This window comes from Jaculus jaculus, chromosome 9, assembly GCF_020740685.1.
Source record: "Jaculus jaculus isolate mJacJac1 chromosome 9, mJacJac1.mat.Y.cur, whole genome shotgun sequence".
Classification (NCBI taxonomy): Eukaryota; Metazoa; Chordata; class Mammalia; order Rodentia; family Dipodidae; genus Jaculus; species Jaculus jaculus.
The window spans coordinates 84,954,792-84,980,225 of NC_059110.1; the positions used below are offsets into that span (position 1 = coordinate 84,954,792).

Consider the following 25,434-nt stretch of genomic DNA (forward strand, 5'->3'; position numbering starts at 1 on the left):
GGAACATGCTTGTGCATGTGCTTCCATGTGGTACTCTGACCAACTTCGTGCTCCAAAGGCTGACATCCCCAGCTAGCCCACGGGAGGTTGAAGGCATGTTCCTCACACTATCAGGAGAAACTGTAAGGGATGTGGTAAGAGTGCTTGCCTAGCATGTGTCAGGTTTGGAGTTTATCCCCAGTTCTGCCAAATTAAAAACAAAAACAAAAACAAAAACAAAAACAAAAAACTGGTTAGACTTAAAAAGAGCAGATCTTGGGCTGGAGAGAGCTTAGCGGTTAAGTGCTTGCCTGTGAAGCCTAAGGACCCCGGTTCAAGGCTTGTTTCCCCAGAACCCACATTAGCCAGATGTACAAGGGGGTGCACGCTTCTGGAGTTCGTTTGCAGTGGCTGGAGGACCTGGCACGCCCATTTTCTTTCTCTCTGTATTGCTCTCAAATAAATAAAAATAAACAAATTTTTTTAAAAAAAAATAGCATATCTTTATTTCATTCCCTCCATTCTGGAGTGGAAGACATCAGAAGGGACTCAATGCTGTGGGACTTTAGGAAGAGCGGTCCTGGCTCTGAAAATTAAGCAGTGTTGTTCCATAGTGGAGACCTGTTTGTATGCACGGCTTTGCTAATCTTAGGGTCTCAGGTCTGTCTTCATTCCTCAAGTTAATTGAAGACTCATAACCTACAAAGTGGATATTCTCCCCCACCCCCCGCCCCCAGCCTCCCAAGAAGTCAGATTGCCAGGTAAAATGGGGTAAAGGGTTAGGAAGCGCTTGGTTCCCTGACAAAGCGTGATTCACAAGGGAGGTCTTGTAATGAGAAGTGTAACTTTTGGGTTTTTTATTTTTTGTTGTTGTTTGTTTGTTTGTTTGAGGCTGGGTCTCCCTCTAGCTCAGGCTGACCTGGAAGTCTCAGGGTAGCGTCGAACTCACAGCGATCCTCGTACCTCTGACTCCCGAGGGCTGGGATTAAAGGCGTGCGCCACCACGCCCGGCAAGAGGAGTGTAACTTTTGATGTAGCGGAGTCTTCACTCTGCAGTAGCTTGGAAAGACTGGTCTCAGCACCCGCCGTCTCCTCTCTCCTCTCTGTGGCAGGCCCCAGCCTCCTCTTCATCACGTATGCAGAGGCCATAGCCAACATGCCAGGCTCCACGTTCTTTGCCATCATCTTCTTCCTCATGTTAATCACTCTGGGCTTGGACAGCACGGTGAGTGAGAGAAGAGGGAGGACGGGTTCCGGGAGGACGAGGAGAGGAAAAGGGACGACGAGGTGGCTAGACCCACATCTCCCTACCTCTGCCCTCGCCGGCAGAGCTGGCTGCTTCCTTCCCATGCTTCTCAAGCCCTCCCCACTCCTCAGCAACAGCACTTTCTGCCCGAACATTAATGTGGGGAATGTGCCTGTCACATGCAAAGAGCCGAGCACATGTGAATTTCTTACTACCCTTGATGGTACTTGAAGGGCGGGCAAGGTCCTCCGGTGTCCCCACATTCAGCTCAGCACCTTGCCACCTATTACTGTGGACAGAGCATCAGCACTGAGCTGGCCTTCTTGGTGCAACCAGTCCCCCCAAGAGAACACAAGTACTGCAGCTCTGTCCTTGTGTTCTTTCCTCACGGGTCAGGTTCCCGTGACAGCGTGAAGTGGAAGTGTGGTTCTAGATGTGTTCATGGGCTAGGGCGCGGGCGTGGGGGGGGGGAGCTAGTCATGATTCACTTGGCTGTTTGCTCCGCGGTCTTGGCTCTCTTCCCGTTCACTGTCCTAAAGGCATAGACTTACTCCAAGCCTCCACTGTGACATGTGCATACACCTCTTAGTTTGCAGGCCTGGAGGGAGTGATCACGGCCATACTGGATGAGTGTCCCCATGTCTGGGCCAAGCGCCGGGAGTGGTTTGTGCTCATTGTGGTCATCACTTGCTTCTTTGGATCTCTGATCACGCTGACTTTTGTGAGTACTGTGGCCCTCTGCTTGGAGCTTTCCTCCACTAGGGCAATAGCATGCTACAAGAAACTGTTCCTTCCCTTCCATCTCCACACAGGGCTCTCATTTTCTGGGCATAGAGAGTTGTTATTTCTATTTAAAAAAAAAAAAAAAGTTGTCACCATAGGCTGGGGAATGTGGCTTAGTGTGAGAGCGCTTACCTAGTATATGTGAGTCCCTGGGTTCAATTCGTAGCACTGAAAATAAAAGTTACTTCTGGAAGAATCCATATGTAGAATGTATGCATGGATGGCATCAGGAGGCTTAGCATTTTACAATAGGTCCAACTATATTTCTGGCTTGGCAAAAACACATGGAGGAAAACTAGGATTTGCATTTTGAGTCTATTTCCATTCCTTAGGCCTGCTTTGAAGGGAATATCGCCCCCAAGTCCTGATCCGCAAAACATTTGCAGGCTGATGTCTGGCGTGTGTCCTGGCACTTTGTGTCCTCTAGAGCTTGCAATGGTAGAGAAGTCGGGTCCTCTCCAGTGACTGACCTCTCTCTCTGAATCTCTTCCTTTTTTTGTGTCGCTGAGGCAAATGCAGCAAAGCATGTACCAGAGGGCGTGGGCATCCTAAGCACATGTCCTCATGACCCGAGATAGATTTTGCAGATTAGAGCTCTTCAGGCCATGACACCAGTGCCTGGTGCGCTTCATCATTGCGGAGTCGTGGCTGTGAAGGTCCCAAAGTCGTAGAAGTTAGAACAGAAGGCACAACTGTGACCAAGGTGCTCAATGTAGCTGCTCTCCTGGGCCATTCCAGATTCAGTCTTCAGAGGTGGGGATTCTCCAGGATTGAGCACACAGGACGTATTCAGTAGATTGAACATAAATCTAGACATCTTGGAGTCTGTCTCTTAAAGGTCGGTGGATAAAACATGAAGGACTGCTGTGGGGTTGGGGAGATAGGTCGAACACTTGCTGGGTGCACCAGGCTGTGGGGTCCACACTAGCACCATTCAAAACAGCTGCTTCCTAGGGTAAGGAGTCTATTGGGGTGAAAGCTGGCCCACACTTGAAGGCTATGCCAAGAGGTAGGCCCTGGGATACTGAGATTAGCTCTAAGGTGGGAACTTTCCTGTGTCTCTGCAGGCCTTTGTAGTGAGGAGAGGCATGCCAAGGGGCCTTAACCAGGTCTGTGATCTCTTTCCCAGGGAGGGGCCTACGTGGTGAAGCTGCTGGAGGAGTTCGCCACGGGGCCCGCGGTGCTCACCGTGGCCCTCATAGAAGCAGTTGCCGTGTCTTGGTTCTACGGTGAGCTCTCTTCCACCAGATGGCAGAGGTCCTTTCTACACCACCGTCAGCCTCAACAGAGAGGGGTTGACTCCATCAGGACAGTCAGGCAGGGGCGGTTGATGGCAAAGTGATGTCCCGGTGGGTCTTGTGCAGTAAATCTCAGCTGAGCAGTTCTTCAGCAGTAAGTCACCATTTCCTCCTCACTCTAAACAGTGGAGCAGGACACTTTTTCCCTTCTCCGAGTTTGAATGTTTACCCAGCAGAGGCAGGCTGAAACCAGTCCTTAGGCTGCCCCCAGTGGTGGTTTACGATTCTGATGTGTGGTATATTTATCACTGGTAAAGAGAATGCCCCAAATTTAATCCCCGAGACAGAGCTTAGGTGCTTATTTACTAAAGAAGAGGCAAGAATGTTCTTGTTTGGATTATCTGTCCCGGTAAGTTCCCCAACTCACCGCCCCCCTCCCCATTCTGGGATGGAGTCTGACAAGGGCAAAAGGAGGTACAGGATGTGAACTGACATGAGTCCGTTGGCAGAGGTCCCAAGAGCCCCTGTGTGGGGACGCACGAGGGCACAGGCCACGGACACGAAAAACACAAGGTCTGAAGTGTGCCTCTACAATCAAGAAGTAATCATCCTAAAAATGTGTTTGTTTTCCTACTTCTCTGGGAGAAAAGTTGCTTTAAATGGTAGTCATTGTGTATATTGTGAAGAGGAGAGGGCATGGTTTGAGTTTCACGTGGGTCCAATTTGAAAAGAAGAAATCTGGGCTGGAGAGATGGCTTAGCGGTTAAGCGCTTGCCTGTGAAGCCTAAGGACCCTGGTTCGAGGCTCGGTTCCCCAGGTCCCACGTTAGCCAGATGGACAAGGGGGCGCACGTGTCTGGAGTTCGTTTGCAGTGGATGGAAGCCCTGGCGCGCCCATTCTCTCCCTCTCCCTCTATCTGTCTTTCTCTCTGTGTCTGTCGCTTTCAAATAAATAAATAAATAATGAACAAAAAAATATTAAAAAAAAGAAAAGAAGAAATCCCCTTCACCTCCTGTGAAGAACTGCCAGGGAGGTGACCTCAGAGCACCTTCCCCCTCTCAGATCCTCACCTGTCCGCACGCTCTCAGTTCTCACTTGCATGCCAGTAATTTTTTATAGAAGAACCTTGATCTTGATCTGGCACGTGAGTGGGGAATATATTGGTTAAAAATTTCCCTGGAAAGTTTCTGGCGTCCAAGGTCTACCAGGTGGGTCCACCATTCTTAAACAGAACTCAGCTTTCATTCTGTAACACTGAAGTCAAGTCTACGCTGAGGTCTTAGACTACCAGTGTGGGCACCACAGGGGTCTTAGGTCTTTCCCCAGAGGCCCATCAACTTCCATGCTCTATGTAGAAAGAGCTTTACTTGCTATCAAAATGCATTTGCAGGGACTGGAGTTCAGTGATTTAAGGCACTTGTTTGCAAGGCCTAGAAATCTGGGTTTGATTTCCCAGTACCCACATAAAGCCAGATGCGCAAAGTAGCACATGCATCTGGAGTTCCTTTGCAGTGGCAGGAGGCCCTGGTGGGCCCACATTCACTCCTTCTGAGTCTGCCTCTTTCTTTTTATCTCTCTCAAATAAATTTTAAATTCATTTGTATGATGTTCCCCAGTCCCACTTTCAGATGAAATTGGTGTCCTGAGCCCCTTCATGTGGAGAAATTCCAGAGAATTCTGTTCCACATGCTTGGGAGGAATCCCAGTTGTCTTCTTCCTTCTGACTCCCAGTGGTCACCCACTGACCCTAGCCTCCCTCCCAGTCAGGGTCCAGAACGGTAACCAGACTCTCTTTTGGATGGTTTTAGGCATCACTCAGTTCTGCAGCGATGTGAAGGAGATGCTTGGCTTCAGCCCGGGATGGTTCTGGAGGGTCTGCTGGGTGGCCATCAGCCCCCTGTTTCTTCTGGTGAGTTGTCAGAAAGTGTACTAATCAGAAGTCTCAAAGAAAAAAAAAATTTTATTTTTTGGTTTTTTGAGGTAAGTTCTCACGCTAGCACAGGCTGACCTGGAATTCACTATCTAGTCTCAGGGTGGCCTTGAACTCACAGAGATCCTCCTACCTTTACCTCCTGAGTACTGGGATTAAAGATGTGTGCCACTGTACTCGGCCTTCAAAGAAATTTTAAAAATTGAGCATTACTATGTCGTCAAAATCTTACCAAGCAAGAAACACATAATCAGCACTTCAGGAACCTCTTTGTGCGGAGGTCCTCCTAGTCCCTGCCCCTCCCCCCCACGGCTCAACCATCTTCATTTTCTGACTGCCAGCTCTACAGAGAAACAGTGACAACATTTACATAATTTTTACTTGTGTGTATGTGTGGGGGTGCATACCACAGCACATGTGTGGAGGTCAGAGAATGACTTCTAGGTGTCTGTGCTTTGCCTTCTTTGAGACAGAGATTTTTCTGCTGCAAATGAACTGCTAGACTGCAAGTGAATGCCAGGCTCTCTGCTCCTCCCATCGCCAGAGGCTCATTGAAATAGCAAATGCGTACACTGCACACACCTGTTTTTTGTTTGTTTGTTTTTGTTGTTGTTTTCAGGCAGGGTTTCACTCTAGTCCAGGCTGACCTGGAATTCACTATGTAGTCTCAGAGTGGCCTCGAATTCACAGAAATCCTACTACCTCTGCCTCCCAAGTGCTGGGATTAAAGGTATGCGCCACCACGTCCAGACCACCGTTTTTGTTTTTCAAGGTAGGGTCTCACTCTAGCTCAAATTGACCTGAATTCACTATGTAATCCTAGGCTGGCCTTGAATTTATGGTGGTCCTCCTACCTCTGCCTCCTGAGTGCTGGGATTAAAGATGTGTGCTCCCAGCTTCACATCTGGTTTTATGTGGACGCTGGGAAACTGAACCCGGGCCGGTAGGCTTCTCAAGCAAGCACCTTTAACTACTTTAACTACCACTCCAACAGTAGTAACATTTATTAAGCAGGTGTCAGGGTAGATTTTACACGAAGCATATCCCCATTACTCTTTTATTTTTATTTATTACTACTATTATTATATTATTATTATTATTATTATTGGTTTTTTTATTTTTTTGAGATAAGGTCCCACTCTAGCCCAGGCTGATCTGGAATTCACTATGCAGTCTTAGGGTGGCCTCAAACTGACAGCGATCCTTCCACCTCTGCCTCCCGAGTGCTGGGATTAAAGTGTGCGCCACCACGCCCGGCCCCATTGCTCTTTTAATCCTCATGAAAATTCTGCTAAGTAATGATAGTGTGGGTCTCCATCCTGCCTTTCTTTGTGAGGGAGGAGGACAGGGTCTCACTGTGTAGCTCAAGCTGGCCTAGAACTAACTTGATAGGTAGCCCAGGAAGGCCTCATGTTTGAGATCCTCTTGCGAGTGTTGCGATTGCAGGTGTGAGCTACCACACCCAGCTTGGGGCTCCTGTATTGTATTTAAGAAAATGGAGGCTTGGTGACCTTAAAGTCACATAACAAGAACTGCTCAAGACCAGGGAGGGACTCACTGCTGCTCAGGAAGAAGGCCCTGAAGGGAGTCCTAGCAGTTTTGCATGCATCTTCTTGAAGAAACCACCCACAAAACTCCATAAGTTTAGGTCCAAGTCAAAAGCCGAATTCCTTTACTGTCCAGGTAAGAGAGTTGAATTCCAAGCATCTCCCTAGATGTGCTCGGTATTCACTGCCTCTCGTCCATTTGTACCTGCCATCTTCTTGGTGGTGTCTTCCTGAAGAGAGACATTTTCCAAGTGATGGGTAATATACCCTGCTAGCCTTCCAAGTGCATATTGAGGTAGCCTAGGCTAACCCCATGTTGTATGCATCAGTAGGGGATACTCTTCAGGGTTTTTTTTCCCCAGTTATCTGTAACTTTACTTGTGTGGGGAGGGGCTTAAAAAGGGAACTTTTAAATCTCTTAGAGCCAGAAAGGCACCTAGACCTTTCCTTCAATCCATCTCCAACTTATTGAGAGTGCCTGGGCCATCCCATTTGGCTTCAGGGCCCTTCTTTGGCGTACACTGTTCTTCCTCTTTCAGAAGATCCTTGTGTGTTCTGTGTTTTCACTTTCTTGAGACAGCCCCCCCATTTTGTACTTTATCGCACCTACATATCTCAATGTAAAAAGACATGTAATGGCCCACATACTTACCTTGGCCTCCATGACACTGTGTGGGTCTCTCTGTGTCCCAGAAGCCCTTCTTGACTTCCATTCCAAACATCTGCCTCAAGCAACAGATGTTCCCACAGTGCAATGACTCTTGGATGAGCACTGGGCTCAAGTGTTTTCTTAATTTTTGGCCTGGTAATTCTTTATTAGTTTATCATATCACTGATGCCTTTAGGCAAAATTAAAACTTTTGGGGTGCTGGAGAGATGGCTCTGCTAAAGGTGCTGGCTTGCAAAGCCTGACGGCCCAGGTTCAATTCCCCAGGTCCCATGTAAAGCCAGATGCACAAAATGGTGCATACATCTGGAATTTGTTTGCAGTGGTAGGAGGCTCTGGAATGCCTCTACTTGCTTTCTCTCTCTCAAATAAATAAATAAAAAGCACTTTGGATGTGGGTGGTTAAATACCTTATCCTTAAAAAAACTTTTTTTTTTTTTTTTTGAGGTAGGGTTTCACTTCAGCCCAAGCTGACCTGGAATTCACTATGTAGTCTCAGGGTGGCCACAAACTCACAGCAAACCTCCTACCTCTGCCGCCTGAGTACTGAGACCAAGTAGGTGTGGGGACTGTAATGGGGAAATTGGGGTTCTGGGGTGTTTCTTGGAACCCAAGCCCTGAGTTCATATCTGCAAACCAACCAAAGAATTGACAATTCCAGATTCAAGAGAATGATTTTTAAAATACCACATTTTATTCAGATTTTACAAAGGAGTGCGGAAAGGGGCAGGCTGGGAGGTAAGGGGAAATAAAGTGGGGAGAAGAGAAGTACACCTCATGGAGCCCAAAGGCCCATGTGGGCCATGTGTAGCTCAGGAGTCCATGTGACCAGATAGGGATCTGGGGAAAAAAAAAGTGTAGAAAGAAAAGAGAAAAGAAAGTTCAAGGAGCTCCTGCCATGTGGGGAGTTGGAGGGGATAAAGGAGCCATTCGGGGAGTAAGGGCTAGGGGGCCCTCCTGGCTGGTCCAGGAAAAACTCACCCACAGCTGGAAGTTCCCAAGTGATTGGAGAGTGAGACTACCCTCCCCTTGCAAAAACCACCTTAGGGTGGTGGGCTGTCTTTTGGCCCAGGTGAACAAGAGGTCCAGCTGCTTAGGACCTTCTCAGGAAGATATTAGCTCTGGCACCAAGTTCCAGGGGCTGAACTTGACCAACCATAATGTTTAAATCCTATGAAAGACCTCCCCACTAGGAGGGGGACTGCCTGTGGAAAAACAGTTCTATGGAGCTAGAATAAAAGATAAGAAGTCAGATGAATTTGTATTTCTGGCAAGTGCAAGCTTTCCTGCCATTTTCATGTTTAGGGGTTCAGTCACTCTAACCAACCCCCACCAGTACCATGCCTGACTACTTTTCTTTTTTGAGAGAGAGAGAGAATGAGAGAGAGAATGAGCATCCGTGGGCCTCTAGCCACTGTGACCAAACTCCAGATGCTTGCACCACCTTGTGTGCCTGTGTGACCTTGCACATGTATCACCCTGTGTGCATGTGTGACCTTGCACACGTGTCACCTTGTGTCCATGTGTGACCTTGTACATGTGTCACCTTGTGTGCATGTGTGACCTTGCACATGTGCCACCTTGTGTGCATGTGTGACCTTGCACATGTGTCACCCTGTGTTCATGTGTGACCTTGTACATGTGCCACCTTGTGTTCATGTGTGACCTTGTACATGTGTCACCTTGTGTGCATGTGTGACCTTGCACATGTGTCACCCTGTGTTCATGTGTGACCTTGTACATGTGCCACCTTGTGTGCATGTGTGACCTTGCACACGTGTCACCTTGTGTGCCTGTGTGACCTTGTACATTTGTCACCTTGTGTGCATGTGTGACCTTGCACATGTGTCACCTTGTGTGCATGTGTGACCTTGCACATGTGTCACCTTGTGTGCATGTGTGACCTTGCACATGTGTCACCTTGTGTTCATGTGTGACCTTGCACATGTGTCACCTTGTGTTCATGTGTGACCTTGTACATGTGTCACCTTGTGTGCATGTGTGACCTTGCACATGTGCCACCTTGTGTGCATGTGTGACCTTGCAAATGTGCCACCTTGTGTGCATGTGTGACCTTGCACATGTGCCACCTTGTGTGCATGTGTGACCTTGCACATGTGTCAAATTGTGTTCATGTGTGACCTTGTACATGTGTCAACTTGTGTGCATGTGTGACCTTGCACATGTGCCACCTTGTGTTCATGTGTGACCTTGCACATGTGCCACCTTGTGTGCATGTGTGACATTGTACATGTGTCACCTTGTGTGCCTGTGTGACCTTGCACATGTGTCACCTTGTGTGCCTGTGTGACCTTGTACATGTGCCACCTTGTGTTCATGTGTGACCTTGCACATGTGCCACCTTGTGTGCATGTGTGACCTTGTACAGGTGTCACTTTGTGTGCATGTGTGACCTTGCACATGTGTCAACTTGTGTGCATGTGTGACCTTGTACATGTGCCACCTTGTGTGCATGTGTGACCTTGCACATGTGTCACCTTGTGTGCATATGTGACCTTGCACATGTGTCACTTTGTGTGCATGTGTGACCTTGTACATGTGCCACCTTGTGTGCCTGTGTGACCTTGTACATGTGTCACCTTGTGTGCCTGTGTGACCTTGTACATGTGTCACCTTGTGTGCCTGTGTGACCTTGTACATGTGTCACCTTGTGTGCATGTGTGACCTTGCACATGTGTCACCTTGTGTGCATGTGTGACCTTGCACACGTGTCACCTTGTGTTCATGTGTGACCTTGCACACGTGTCACCTTGTGTTCATGTGTGACCTTGCACATGTGTCACCTTGTGTTCATGTGTGACCTTGTACATGTGTCACCTTGTGTGCCTGTGTGACCTTGTACATGTGCCACCTTGTGTTCATGTGTGACCTTGTACATGTGTCACCTTGTGTGCCTGTGTGACCTTGTACATGTGCCACCTTGTGTTCATGTGTGACCTTGTACATGTGTCACCTTGTGTGCCTGTGTGACCTTGTACACGTGTCACCTTGTGTGCCTGTGTGACCTTGCACACGTGTCACCTTGTGTTCATGTGCGACCTTGTACACGTGCCACCTTGTGTGCCTGTGTGACCTTGTACACGTGTCACCTTGTGTGCCTGTGCGACCTTGTACACGTGCCACCTTGTGTGCCTGTGTGACCTTGTACACGTGTCACCTTGTGTGCCTGTGTGACCTTGTACACGTGTCACCTTGTGTGCCTGTGTGACCTTGTACACGTGCCACCTTGTGTTCATGTGTGACCTTGCACATGTGTCACCTTGTGTGCATGTGTGACCTTGCACACGTGTCACCTTGTGTGCATGTGTGACCTTGTACACGTGCCACCTTGTGTTCATGTGTGACCTTGCACATGTGTCACCTTGTGTGCATGTGTGACCTTGCACATGTGTCACCTTGTGTGCATGTGTGACCTTGTACATGTGTCACCTTGTGTGCCTGTGTGACCTTGCACATGTGTCACCTTGTGTGCATGTGTGACCTTGTACATGTGTCACCTTGTGTGCATGTGCGACTTTGTACATGTGTCACCTTGTGTGCATGTGTGACCTTGTACATGTGTCACCTTGTGTGCCTGTGTGACCTTGCACATGTGTCACCTTGTGTGCATGTGTGACCTTGCACGTGTCACCTTGTGTGCATGTGTGACCTTGTACATGTGTCACCTTGTGTGCATGTGTGACCTTGTACATGTGTCACCTTGTGTGCATGTGTGACCTTGCACACGGGCCACCTTGTGTGCCTGTGTGACCTTCTACATGTGTCACCTTGTGTGCATGTGTGACGTTGTACACGTGTCACCTTGTGTGCCTGTGAGACCTTGTACACGTGTCACCTTGTGTGCCTGTGTGACGTACACGTGTCACCTTGTGTGCCTGTGCGACCTTGTACACGTGCCACCTTGTGTGCCTGTGTGACCTTGTACACGTGTCACCTTGTGTGCCTGTGCGACCTTGTACACGTGCCACCTTGTGTGCCTGTGCGACCTTGTACACGTGTCACCTTGTGTGCCTGTGTGACCTTGTACACGTGTCACCTTGTGTGCCTGTGTGACCTTGTACACGTGTCACCTTGTGTGCATGTGTGACCTTGTACATGTGTCACCTTGTGTGCATGTGTGACCTTGCACACGGGCCACCTTGTGTGCCTGTGTGACCTTCTACATGTGTCACCTTGTGTGCATGTGTGACGTTGTACACGTGTCACCTTGTGTGCCTGTGAGACCTTGTACACGTGTCACCTTGTGTGCCTGTGTGACGTACACGTGTCACCTTGTGTGCCTGTGCGACCTTGTACACGTGCCACCTTGTGTGCCTGTGTGACCTTGTACACGTGTCACCTTGTGTGCCTGTGCGACCTTGTACACGTGCCACCTTGTGTGCATGTGTGACCTTGTACATGTGTCACCTTGTGTTCATGTGTGACCTTGTACATGTGCCACCTTGTGTGCATTTGTGACCTTGTACATGTGTCACCTTGTGTGCCTGTGTGACCTTGTACATGTGTCACCTTGTGTTCATGTGTGACCTTGTACATGTGTCACCTTGTGTGCATGTGTGACCTTGCACATGTGCCAACTTGTGTGCATGTGTGACCTTGTACATATGTCACCTTGTGTGCCTGTGTGACCTTGTACATGTGCCACCTTGTGTTCATGTGTGACCTTGCACATGTGCCACCTTGTGTGCATGTGTGACCTTGCACATGTGCCACCTTGTGTGCATATGTGACCTTGTACATATGTCACCTTGTGTGCATGTGTGACCTTGTACATGTGCCACCTTGTGTGCCTGTGTGACCTTGTACATGTGCCACCTTGTGTTCCTGTGTGACCTTGTACATGTGTCACCTTGTGTGCCTGTGTGACCTTGTACATGTGTCACCTTGTGTTCATGTGTGACCTTGTACATGTGTCACCTTGTGTTCCTGTGTGACCTTGTACATGTGCCACCTTGTGTGCCTGTGTGACCTTGTACATGTGCCACCTTGTGTTCATGTGTGACCTTGTACATGTGTCACCTTGTGTGCATGTGTGACCTTGTACATGTGCCACCTTGTGTTCATGTGTGACCTTGTACATGTGCCACCTTGTGTGCCTGTGTGACCTTGTACATGTGTCACCTTGTGTGCATGTGCGACTTTGTACATGTGTCACCTTGTGTGCATGTGTGACCTTGTACATGTGTCACCTTGTGTGCCTGTGTGACCTTGCACATGTGTCACCTTGTGTGCATGTGTGACCTTGTACATGTGTCACCTTGTGTGCATGTGTGACCTTGTACCTGTGTCACCTTGTGTGCATGTGTGACCTTGTACCTGTGTCACCTTGTGTGCATGTGTGACCTTGCACACGTGCCACCTTGTGTGCCTGTGTGACCTTGTACATGTGTCACCTTGTGTGCATGTGTGACGTTGTACACGTGTCACCTTGTGTGCCTGTGCGACCTTGTACACGTGTCACCTTGTGTGCATGTGTGACGTTGTACACGTGTCACCTTGTGTGCCTGTGCGACCTTTTACACGTGCCACCTTGTGTGCCTGTGTGACCTTGTACACGTGTCACCTTGTGTGCCTGTGTGACCTTGTACACGTGTCACCTTGTGTGCCTGTGTGACCTTGTACATGTGTCACCTTGTGTGCATGTGTGACCTTTCACATGTGTCACCTTGTGCAGCTGGCTTAGGTGGGATCTGAAGAGTCAAACATGGGTCTTTGGGCTTCTCCGGCAAGTCTTAACTGCTAAGCCATCTTCCACCCTAGTTTTTTTTTTTTTTTTTTAAAGAAAATATGTGACTTAAGAGGAAAATAGTGAGTTTACAAAGACCTTCTGGGGGTAACTGGAGAGGTCTGCAGTCAAACCAAAGGCAGGACCTGGTGGAGAAGCCGCGGAGCCGCCCTCCTTCCCCTGCATCCCAGCTCCAGGCCTAGGTCAGTCTCCTGCTGGAGCAAGCAGGGCAGCCTCTGCGGGGCAAGCTCCCTTTCTCTGAGACTTTTATTTCCAATCCAGAAGTTCCAGTTGTTTTTAGTGAGAGGTTTGGACTGAATCACTTCGCTCTCCCCAGCCAGAAGCCCATGTCCTGACATAAATAGGTTATTAACTTGTATTAATACCTGGGCTCCTTGATAATCTACTTAAACCCTTCCAATTGCTTTTCAAAGGAAGAAGGTACATTGGATCAATTCCTTGAGGGCAGAAACATGTTTGTCTGTGTACCTCCATATTCCTTACTCAGTGAGAAAATGGTACCTGGGCCAAGCTGGGGTGTGGCAAGTAGGAAAGTCACCAAGTACATAAAATTCAAGGAGTGCCAGACACCTCAGTATTCAGAATTAACTGTTTTGAAAAATTAATGGAAAGGTGTGGTGGTGGTGCACGCCTTCAATCCAAGCACTTGGGAGGCTGAGGTAGGAGGATTGCCATGAGTTCAAGGTGAGTCTGGGCTACAGAGTTAGTTCCAGTTCAGTTTGGGCTAGAGTGAGAAACTGACTTAAAAAAATTTATGCAAAAGATCCATGATAGAGTCTCAGGACGATGCGCAATGGGTAGAGCGCTTGCTGTACAAGCATGAGCACCAGCATTGGATCCTAGCACTCATATAAAATGCAGGGCATCTAGGATCCTAATAATGGGGAATCAGAAAATGTTCCCTGGAACTTTCTGGCTAGCTCCAGGGTTAGTAAGAGACCCTGTCTCAAAAGAATAAGATGAAGGGCTGGAGAGATGGCTTAGCGGTTAAGACACATGCCTGTGAAGACTAAGGACTCAGGTTCGATTCTCCAGGTCCCATGTAAGCCCATGTACATGGTGGTGCATGCGTCTGGAGGTCATTTGCAGTGGCTAGAGAGGCTCTGGCATGCCTAGTCTCTCTCTCTTCTCTCTCTGTCTCTCTAATAAATAAAAATAAATCTTAAAAAAAAATAAGGTAAGACTTGGAGAGATGGCTTAGTGGTTGAGGCTCTTGCCTGAGAAGTCCAAGGACTCAGGTTCAATTCTCTAGGTCCCACATAAGCCAGATGCATATGGTGGCACCTGCATCTGGAGTTTGGCTGCAGTGACTAGAAGCCTTGGCATGCCCATTCTCTCTTTCAATAAGGTGAGTGGGGTATGGTAGCTCACACCTTTAATCCCAGCACTGAGGAGGCTGATGTAGGAGGATAATTGTGAATTGAAGGCCATCCTGAGCTACAAAGTGAAACTGGAGTGAGACCTTGTTTCAAAAAAATTAAGTAATTGAGAAATGGCTCAGTGGTTAAATGCCCTTGCTTGCAAAGCCTGATGGCCTAGGTTCTATTCCCTAGTACCCAGGTAAAGCCAGAAGCACAAAGTGGAACATGCATCTGAAGTTCATTTGCAGTGGCAGGAGGCCCTGGTAAAATACTTTCTCTCTCTCAAATAAATAATTTTTTTTTTTGAGGTAGGGTCTCACTCAAGCCCAGGCTAACCTGGAATGCACTATGTACTCAGGGTGGCCTCGAGCTCACAGGGATCCTCCTACCTCTGTCTCCTGAGTGCTGGGATTAAAAGCATGTACCACCACACCCAGCTTACAATACAAAATATTTTTTAAATTAAGTGGAGCGCAATATAGACCCATGATAAACGACATTTTGGCAAACCTGGGGACTGCCTGTCTACCTGTGTGCCACATCCCATATGCCTTATCCTAATCTGGCCCCATCAGATACTACAAAGTACACTAAAATGCTATTAACTCGACTGTTAAAATTTTGGTTTACCCTTCTTTCTTAAATTTATTTTTGGGTTTTTGTTTTTTCGAGGTAAGATGTCGCTCTAATCCAGGCTGACCTTAATTAAATTCACTATGTAGTCTCAGGATGGCCTCGAACTCACAGTGATCCTGCCTCTGAGGCCTCCCCCGAGTACTGGTATTAAAGGTGTGCGCCGCCACACCTGGGTAGTTTACCCTTCTTACACATTGTACTTGTTAGAACGTCACATGTCTTATCCCTGTCCTGGCCCAGCAGCTTCTGACATTTTCATTTCTAGTAGTTTATGGTCAATGAGTTCATTTTTCCAGCAAAACCCCTGTACAGACTGGGTGCAGGCACACTGCTCATATTTCCTGTGATGCTTGCTTTACTGCTGCCCTCCCAAGGCAAGTGCTTTAGTGCCCAGTTAAGAGGAGGCACATCTGTCTTCCACTTGTACGTTTACTTAACAGAGCCCTTGCTCTTGGCTTCTTAAGGCTGCTTTAGGTAAACAGCGAGTAACTTACTAAAAATATTCTTTTACACTGAAGCCAAGTTACAAAAAGAAAATACCCTGTGTGAGCAAACAGAGACTGGGCTGTGTGAGAGCGTGGCTGGACACGAGCTCGCGTCCTCCCTCCCCGGGCTGGGTGGCATACACTGGACGTCAAGATGAGCTGGGCTCTGGCAGGAATGGCTCCCAACTGCTCTCGGCTTTCCCTGCTCCCAAGTCACCTGCCTTGGTAGCTGGATGTGGGGATGAGGAGAACGTGTGAGGAGAAAGGCTTGGGATTGACTGGACTCCGTTTTTGAAGGCCTCCTCCTAGACTTAGGGTAACACTGCTCAAAAGATGGAGGCATGTTTAGCAATTCCCCATTTTATTACCTGCAGACAATGAGAAAAGATATAAATTGATGTTTAACTACACAAATAAATTACATTACTGTCTTCTTTATGACTATGAAGTAATAAAATGAAATTAAATCAAGAGCAATAACAATTTCGGCACAGTGGTTACTAGGCAAAAACTGATATTTACACTCACTCTGGAAACCAAACTGAAATGAGGGAGCACACTGGAATTTTTCTTCATCAAAATTTTCACAGAATTTTCGAATGAGAAATGGATCAAGCTACTTTTGTTTTTTTTCTCTTTTCCTTTTCTACTCCCTTTCTTGTGAAGACCTGTGCCAGGTAAGGCGCCCTCCTTGCGGAGCCAGTCTCATTGAAACCTCAGGCTGCAAGGCCTTAACAGGAACACAGAGAGGGGAAAGAACTTCCCAGGAGCCCGAGTCCTCCGTTTGTCTCCCCCACACAGAAGTCACTTCGCATCTCACCAGGACAGTCATAGTTGGGAACGAACATGAAGCCGAACAATGAGACCCCAGGGCTGGCCCGGCCGTGGAGAGCGTCTCCGCTGTCCATCCCCAACGGGTGGCAAGCTCTTCTCTGTGCTGCAACTTCCCTGACTTAGGGGCAATTGCAGCGATGCTATGCCACTCCCACAGGAGGATCAGGGGTGCAGGAGAGTGAGGAAAACCAAGAAAAGCACCTGAGTGTTTTGTTCTTCTAGCATAGGTACAGACATTGGCCACTCTGTGAGCCAGGGTTCACTCCAGGATATAGTCCAATAGTATCTTAGGTTTAGCCTCGAGGGCTTATGGCATCAGAATTCTGTTTCTGCACTAATATTATGAGGATTTTCAATGTTTCTTGGAATTTCTTTCTTAGTTCATCATTTGCAGTTTTTTGATGAGCCCACCTCAGCTACGACTTTTCCAGTATAACTACCCCCACTGGAGTATCATCCTGGGCTACTGCATAGGGACGTCATCAGTTGTCTGCATCCCCATATATATAGCTTTCCGGCTGATCACCACTCCAGGAACACTGAAGGAGGTATGTCCTGGCTAGTGTGTGTGTGTGGGCATGTGTGCGCACGTGTGTTCTGACTGGGAAAAAGGAAGTAAACGGTTCTCCTGTTAGGCTCTCTATAAAACAGGTAAGTACATGAACTTCACAGAAGACCGTTAGCAATACACGTGTCATAGAAAATACAGATCTCAAGTTGCTGCCACTGTTGTCATAGGACACCTCCCAAATACACAAAAGAATGAACTGAGCCTGGTGTGGTGACATTGGAGATGGAGGATCAGGAATTCAAAGTCATAGGCCATTTTCAGATTCATAGCAATTTCAAGGGCAGCCTGGCCTATCTATAAAACCATGTCTCAAATAAAAAAGAATTATCCTGGGCTGGAGAGATGGCTTAGCGGTTAAGAGCTTGCCTGTGAAGCCTAAGGACCACGGTTCGAGGCTCGGTTCCCCAGGTCCCACGTTAGCCAGATGCACAAGGGGGCGCACGCATCTGGAGTTCGTTTGCAGAGGCTGGAAGCCCTGGCGCGCCCATTCTCTCTCTCTCCCTCTATCTGTCTTTCTCTCTGTCTGTCACTCTCAAATAAATAAATAAAAAATGAACAAAAAATTAAAAAAAAAAAAAAAGAATTATCCTATAGGAGCACTGCAGAGTTCACTTTGGACTGCATATAGCTTTCTAAACTTAGCAGCCATTGCCTCTTGCTTATCACTGAGTATAGATAGGATAACTGTAATATTTGGAGCCATATACACATTTAAAATTTTAATTTAATTATATATATTATAACAGATAATACTCTTTTATCCCCTTGCCCCAGCTCCTGTTACCTTGGGGGCCTTTCTCAGTGGGGTTGTGGTATTCACTGTGGGGTCAGGAAGGCCTTAGTCAGTCCCTATGGGCATACACAAGTTTTAAGTGGAGATTATGGTTTTAAAAAAAGCCAATCATCAGGCTGGGGGTATTGCTCAGTGGTTAAAGGTGCTTGCTTGTAAAGCCTAATGGCCTGGGTTTGATTCTCCAGTACCCATGTAAACCAGATGTGCAAAGTGGCACATGCATCTGGAGTTTTTTTTTTTTTTTTTTTTGAGGTAGGGTCTCAGTCTAGCTCAGGCTAACCTGGAATTCACTATGTAGTCTCAGGGTGGCCTTGAACTCACAGTGATCCTCCTACCTCTGCCTCCTGAGTACTGGGATTAAAGGCATGTGCCACCACGCCCGGCTGCATCTGGAGTTTTTGGCAGGGGGAAGAAGCCCTAGCATGCCCATTCTCTCTCTCTCTCTCATTGCAAATAAATAAATAAAAATATTTTAAAATGTCCCTCATCATTTTTCTAACAGCAATGTGACAAGTATTTTGAAAACATCCCAAAATAAGGATATGCCAACAACATCGTACTTTTAGCTGAAAAACTGTTACCTATGCTACAATTTAAAAGTTTTAGCTCAAGCCATTGGAGTGAAAAAAAAAAAAAATCCATGGTCATTTCTGTAATGAATGTTATAAAAATTGTAATAACCTTACAATAAGAGTATATACTTTTCAAGACCTCTGCATGTAGATAGACATATGTTGCTATCAAGATACCTTATTATTGGGCTGGAGAGGTGGCTTAGCAGTTAGGGCACTTTCTTGCAATGCTAAAGAACCCAGGTTCAATTCCCCAGGACGCAAGTAGGCCAGATGCACAAGGTAGTGCATGTATCTGGAATTTATTTGCAGTGGCTGGAGCCCCTGGAGCACCCATGTTTTTTCTCTCTCTGCGTCTCATTTTCTTTCAGTCATATAAATAAATAAAAGTAAAATGTTTTTTAAAATACTTTATTATTATAAACAAACAAGAACACTGAGCTAGGAATAATCCTATTCAGAAAGTTCATATCTTGAGCTGGAGAGATGGCTTGGTGGTTAAAGCGCTTGCCTACAAAGCCTAAGGACTCATGTTTGACCCTCCAGGTCCCACGTAAGGCAGACACACAAAGTGTCAGAAGTGTGCAAAGTTGCACATGCACACAAGGGGATGCATGCATCTGGAGTTGGATTGCAGTGGCTGGAGGTCCTAGTGCTCCAGCTCTCTCTCTCTCTCTCTCTCTCTCTCTCTCTCTCTTGTTCTGTCTCTCTCATAAAGAAGCAAAGGCCAGTCTGTTGGGCTTGCCTCAAAACAAAAAGGTCCTATTGCAGTGATCTGTCTGAGGATACATGGCACAGGCACTCTCCAGATCTCCTGCCTCTGGCCCGGTGTTCTGTGTGCTGCTAGGTATAGTTTCCCTCGTTCCCTCACAGTTGACACTTTAGAAGTTGGTAGTAAAGGTTAGGGACAGAAGGCTGGAGAGATGACTCAGTAGTTGAGAGCATTTTCTGTGCAAGCATGAGGCTCGGAGGAGGCCTGAGAGACCACTGAGTCAACCCCCAGGACCTACATAAGCAGCTGAGCATGGCCACACACATCTGTAACCCCATTTTTGTGGAAAGCAGAGACTGGAGAATCATGAGGCCTGTGGGGGGGGGGGAGGGAAATCCCCCAAACTTCCAGAATCAGTAAGAGACTCTGGCTCAAGTAAGAACCAGCTGAAGAGTAATGGAGGGGGACACCTGACATTCCCTTTTGGCTACCACAGGCAAGTACGTAGAGTACGTGGGCACATGCACCACGCACGCCACGTTTCACACACGCGCGCGAGAGAGATTAGGGACAGCTTAGTAGTCATTCTTCATCCCATGCTGTCGGAGTTAATGATCCAGCCACTCAGATTCACAACAGTGTTATGCTTCATATCACCAGAATTAAAAATGCTTTAGTTGTTTTTTTTTGTTTGTTTGTGTTTCTTGCCACAACCATATATGCCAAAAGAGACCAAAGAAGTGGTCACTCATGTCCAAAGAAGTGGTTACTTCTGCAGGGGCGGATCTCAAAGGTGGGGAGTCGTATCTGAGGAAAGTTAGAAGGAATTATAATCTCTACTAGCCCGAGAATCCAGGTGGCCTGGTCTGTGGGCTCTAACAAGTGAGGCTCAGACATGAGAATGTCACACTAACATTCCTCAGACATTTCATACAAAGGGAACATGAGGCAACCAAAGATCTTGTTTTTCTTAACTTTTTATTGACAACTTCCATACATACAGACAATATACCATGATCATAATCCTTCACCACCACCTTCTCTCCCCCCACATTCCTACTCCACTGAATAACTTTCCAGCCAATCTCTCTTCTATTTTTAAAATATTTTTATTTTTATTTATTTATTTAAGAGAGAGAACAAGGCAGAGGGAGAGAGAGAGAGAAAGAATGGGTGCACCAGGGCCTCCAACCACGGCAGACAAACTCCAGATGCACACACCACTTTGTGCATGGGTCCTGGGGAATTGAACTGAGGTCCTTTGGCTTTGCAGACAAGTGCCTTAAGCCATCTCTCCAGCCCTCTCTTCTATTTTGATATCATCATTGCCCCCTCCTGTTATGCAGGTCTCATGTAGGCATTATCAGCCACTGTGAGGTCATGAATGTCACACCCACCTTGTGTCTGGAAGACAGAATTGTCAGCAGTCCTCACCTTCCTTTGGCTCTTTTTCTTCAGTAGACCCTGACCCTTGTAAGGTGTAAGAGATGTCTCAGTGCTGAACACTCCACTGTCACTTTTTAGCACTTTGATGAGTTTTTAAGTCTCCTGAGTGCTCACCATCTGAAAAGAGAAGTTTCTCTAACCAAAAGTGAGATTAGCATTGATATATGGACATAAATATAACTATTTAGAGGGCAGTTTGGTGGGCATAATATATCCATTTAGCCAGACAACGGTAATAGACAGCCCCTTAGGCTCATGACCTCCCCAACCACAGTCAGTACCAGGTATGAATTCCCTCCCATGGAGTGGGCCTCCTGTCCAGTCAGAGAGCAATTGGTTTCTATCATAAAAGACATGTCACCATTGCACCAGTTGATACATTTGGCCTGGCTGGTTATCCATAAAGTGTGCAGGGTCCACTGCTGGCTAAGACTGTTGGCTCTTCTTCCCCAACAGGGTGCATACCTCTTTCCAGCATCGTGGCAGCTAGTCAACTGGGAGGAGACTTCCAGCTCAGTTCCAGCTTGATTTCTCAGGGTCCTGCAGCCTAAGCATGTGGAGTCTTACCATCTACTTCTAGAGGGCAACCAAGAGCCTTTACAATAGCTGTAATGCTTTGGGGACATCAGGTGCCTTTCTGATGTGCAACTTGTTGGAAAGTATCCCACTCCGGCACAGAAATTTTCTTGTAACAATTTATGCCTTCTGGACTAGCATTATGCACCTCCCTAGGGTACTTTTGTCCAAACTCTCACTTTTGTAACACATACATATACATATGGCTAACTAAGAAGTAGGTTTTCATATGGCTTATTCATAACATCTTTTTAAAATATTTTATTTAAAGCTGGGCGTGATAGCACACACCTTTAATCCCAGCACTCGGGAGGCAGAGGTAGAAGGATTGCTATGAATTTGAGGCCACCCTGAGACCACATAGTGAATTCCAGATCAGCCTGAGCTAGACCCTACCTCGAAAAACCAATAAATATATTTATTTATTTATTTGAGAGGAAGAGACAGAGAGATGGAGAAAGAGGAAGAGAGGGAGAGAGAGAGAGAATGGGTATACTGGGGCATCCAGCCACTGCAAATAAACTCCAGACATATGCACCACCTTGTGCATCTGGCTTATGTTGGTCCTAGGGAATTGAACCTGAGTCCTTTGGCTTTGTAGGCAAACACCTTAACTGCTAAGCTATCTATCCAGCCCAACATCTTTTTGTTTTGTTTCGAGGTAGGGTCTTGCTCTAGCTCAGGCTGACCTGGAATTCTCTATGTAGTCTCAGGGTGGCCTCAAACTCATGGCAATCCACTTACCTCTGCCTCCTGAGTGCTGGAAGTAAAGGCGTGCACCACTACGCCCAGCTATTCATAACATCTTTAATTTTGATTAACCCTCCTTCTACCTCCTTCTCTCTTCCATTGCCTCCCCAAATATCTGGATGAACAATTGGATTGGATCTTGGTAAACCCATCATAAGCTGAATAAAAAAATTGATTAAGTCAGCTGGGCATAGTGGAACATACCTTTAATCTTAGCACTTGGGAGGCAGAGGTAGGAGAATGGCTGTGAGTTTGAGGCCAGCCTGGGGTTACAGAGTGAGTTCCAGGTTAGCCTGGGTTAGAGTGAGATGCTGCCTCAAAAAAAAAAAAAAAAATCAATTGCCTACAATGCCTAGTGACCCAGGTTCCATTCCCCAGTACCTACATAAAGCCAGATGCACAAAGTGGAGGATACATCTGGAGTTCACATATAGCAGCTGGAGGCCCTAGCATGCCCATTCCATCTGTTGGTCTCTCCTCTCTCTCTCTCTCTCTGCTTGCAAATAAATAAATTTAATTTAAAAAATAAAAATGGATGGAGCTGGAGAGATGGTTCAGCAGTTAAAGGCACTTTCTTACAAAGCTTGCAGGTCTGAGTTTGATTCCCCAGTATCCACTTAAAGCTAGATGCACAAAGTGGCGCATGTGTCTGGATTATTTATTTATTTATTATTGGTTTTTTGAGGTAGGGTCTCACTCTAGTTCAGGCTGACCTGGGATTCACTATGGAGTCTCAGGGTGGCCTTGAATTCACAGTGATCCTCCTACCTCTGCCTCCCTAGTGCTGGGATTAAAGGCGTGCGCCACCACACCTGGATTTTGTATGCAGTGGCAGGAGGCCCTGATGTGCCCATTCTCTCTCTCTCTCTCTCTGTCTCTCATGAATGCAAATAAATAAGCAAAAAATGATTTTTTTAATTGGGCTGGAGAGATTGGTCAGTGGTTAAAGGCATTTGCTTGCAAAACCTGATGGGTTTTTGCCTGGGTTCAATTCCTCAGTGCCTATGTGAAGCCAGATGCACAAAATGATACATGCATCTGGAGTTTATTTGAAATGGCAAGAGGCCCTGGGGCACTCATACTCTCTCTGTGTGTGTCTCTGTTCTGAAAATAAAGAAAGAAAAATATTTAAAAAGTGTATATAACTAACATCCTAAGCATCATAGCTTGGCAGTCCTGTCCACTGCAGAGTCTCATGACTGCTTGGCTGAGTGAGAGGTGTGACCCGCTTCTACTGCCCCACGTCATGAGCAATATCATGAGATATATGTTGTACCATATATCTACCACTGACCTGGGAAAAGGTCAGAATTCAAAACAGAGTTTCTATTGGATACATATCACTTTTGCATTATCATAAAGTAAAACAATTGTTACATTCACCCACTGCAAGTTGGGACCATTTTCACAAGGCTGCGGTATGTGGAGTAAGCTCCTGCTTAGTGGATTAATTTGGAGGACCTTAGGCAACCTTGCAGTTTGGAAGTCTAAAAGATGAAGTCGTCCACTGGCTTTTGTAAACACTGTTGCAGAAAGCCCTAATCATGCACACAAAGATGCTGGAAGGTGGTTTCCATGAATACGTGTTGATGAAGATGTCAGCAGTGGTCATTAGATGCAAGCAGCCACAGCCTGGGAAATTTCGAGAGCAATAGTAGTCTGGCTGAAATTCAGATAAATTAGGCCTCATATTTTTGGAATTCTGTCTCCAGAATGGCAGCAGCACATGTTGGTAAGGAGTTGAGGCAGAAAAGCCAAAGGCTTTCTGTGTGATGTTCTAGGCTGGTCCTCTGCATACCGTAACTCCACTTAAGACTAACTGTGCTAACTCGTGACTAGCAAGGCATGTTTCTGTGTAACCACTTATGGTTTACAATATACGAGAATGGGCGGCTTCTGAAATTTTGCTCCCGGTTTTCATTAACCTTGGGAATGGAACTTTTAAAATTCCATAGACTTTGTTCCTTAGAGAAAAATAAGAACCAGAAGACAGAAAAACCTGAAGATTTTCAACCTAAAACAAAAGGACAAATTCAACAGGAGCTTCCAGACCCAGTTTTGCCTCCTTATCAACATACAGACTCTTGTTCATCAAAGATTGTGCGGAGCAACTTAATATAAGTTTTTCCAAGCTTCTGCAGCACTCCCTCTGTTCTTTTTTTCTTTTCTCCACATATCTGAGCTGCTTCATGCCACTCTGATTCCAAGTTTTACAGGGTGATTTGTACATTTCCAACGCAAGCCCATGCCCATTTCAGATCTATCTTATGTGCCTCTGCCACTGCAATAGTAGAAATTCTCAGCAGTGAGTATTGCGGCAGTATGAGGCTGCTTTCAAAATGCATGATGGTACAAATGGTCACGTCCTTTTAAATGTAGTTATGTGATAATTTCAGTCTTTTTAGGTGGAGTCATTGAATCAGTAACATCCTGGCTGTTGCGATGGCTCATGGCACTGTGCACTGTGCTGCTGTGTGCATGCCCAAGGAGCCCAGCTGAGGGGAGGGAGGACCAAGCCCATAGTCTCTCTGCACACCCCCAAGCCTTGTGTGGCTACACAAAGCCTTGTCTGTCTAGAGAAGTCACTCAAAGCCATGCAGAAGTTCTATTGAAGGCTTATTTTCTCACACTGGTGTTATAATGATGTTCTTACTGGTTTACAGATGCTTACATTCCTGACTACACCATTTTTTCCCATACTTGAAGATAAATTCAGAATTTCTTTAAGAAACCCAATGAGACTATTCCAATTTCCTAGCAAATAGCACTAAGATGCTACGAAAGTGTTGTTTTAATATAAATGTTGAAATATTTTCTTAAAAATATAAGATTGTTTATATAACATTGTCCTTTCTTCCCAACAGCGCATTATTAAAAGTATTACTCCAGAAACACCAACAGAAATTCCCTGTGGGGACATCCGCTTGAATGCTGTGTAACATCCTCCAAGAAGAGGAAAAGGCTACTAGCTGCCTCCTTCAGCTCCGACAAGTCCCGTCTTGCCTTCGCCCTCTAGGTTGAATGAGTTCCCAGCCAAGCCTGATGATGGAAGACTCTTCCTCATGGACACTCAGTCCTAAAAGACCATGGTGCCCAGACTCTTGTGGCCTCCAGCCACCTCTTTCCATGAAATCTTCTGGACACAGTACTACATCAGCTGTATTGGCCTATTTTGGATGTGTAGGACAGCCACTCATTCATCAGAATTAGGTTTAGAATTGAGTGTGAAAGTCTCCTGTAATTTTTTTTTTTTTTGGTATGATCATGTTATCTGACATCTGTTTACTTCTAAAGATTACACTGTTCATGAATGCATAATCCATCTAGGAGAAAACAGGGATATCTTACTAGCCATATATTTTCTGAGTAGTATAGACTTCTATAGCTGGAAACTACTAGAACCTTCTACCATGTGCTGCTGTGAAATTAAGAAAGACGTATAGAAGTCAAATTGATAAACAACGTGTATGTGTGAGCATTTACGTCTGTATATTATTGTGTCTGTGTACTCTTAATCTTGATCCCAGTACTTTGGGCCCAT

The 25,434-nt window shown here is 46.4% G+C and overlaps 1 protein-coding gene across 1 annotated transcript in view; it reads left to right on the forward strand.

Moving 5' to 3' along the window:
• Positions 1-25,062, forward strand: part of Slc6a4 (solute carrier family 6 member 4) — a 48,875-nt gene extending 23,813 nt beyond the window's left edge. Inside the window, exons 9-14 of the mRNA XM_004667878.2 lie at positions 1,092-1,204; positions 1,815-1,946; positions 3,138-3,237; positions 5,055-5,155; positions 16,854-17,021; positions 24,758-25,062. Coding sequence (XP_004667935.2) covers positions 1,092-1,204; positions 1,815-1,946; positions 3,138-3,237; positions 5,055-5,155; positions 16,854-17,021; positions 24,758-24,832 — 689 coding nt within the window. The 3' untranslated portion in view covers positions 24,833-25,062. The remainder of the gene's footprint in view (positions 1-1,091; positions 1,205-1,814; positions 1,947-3,137; positions 3,238-5,054; positions 5,156-16,853; positions 17,022-24,757) is intronic.
• The last annotated feature ends 372 nt before the right edge of the window (positions 25,063-25,434 follow it).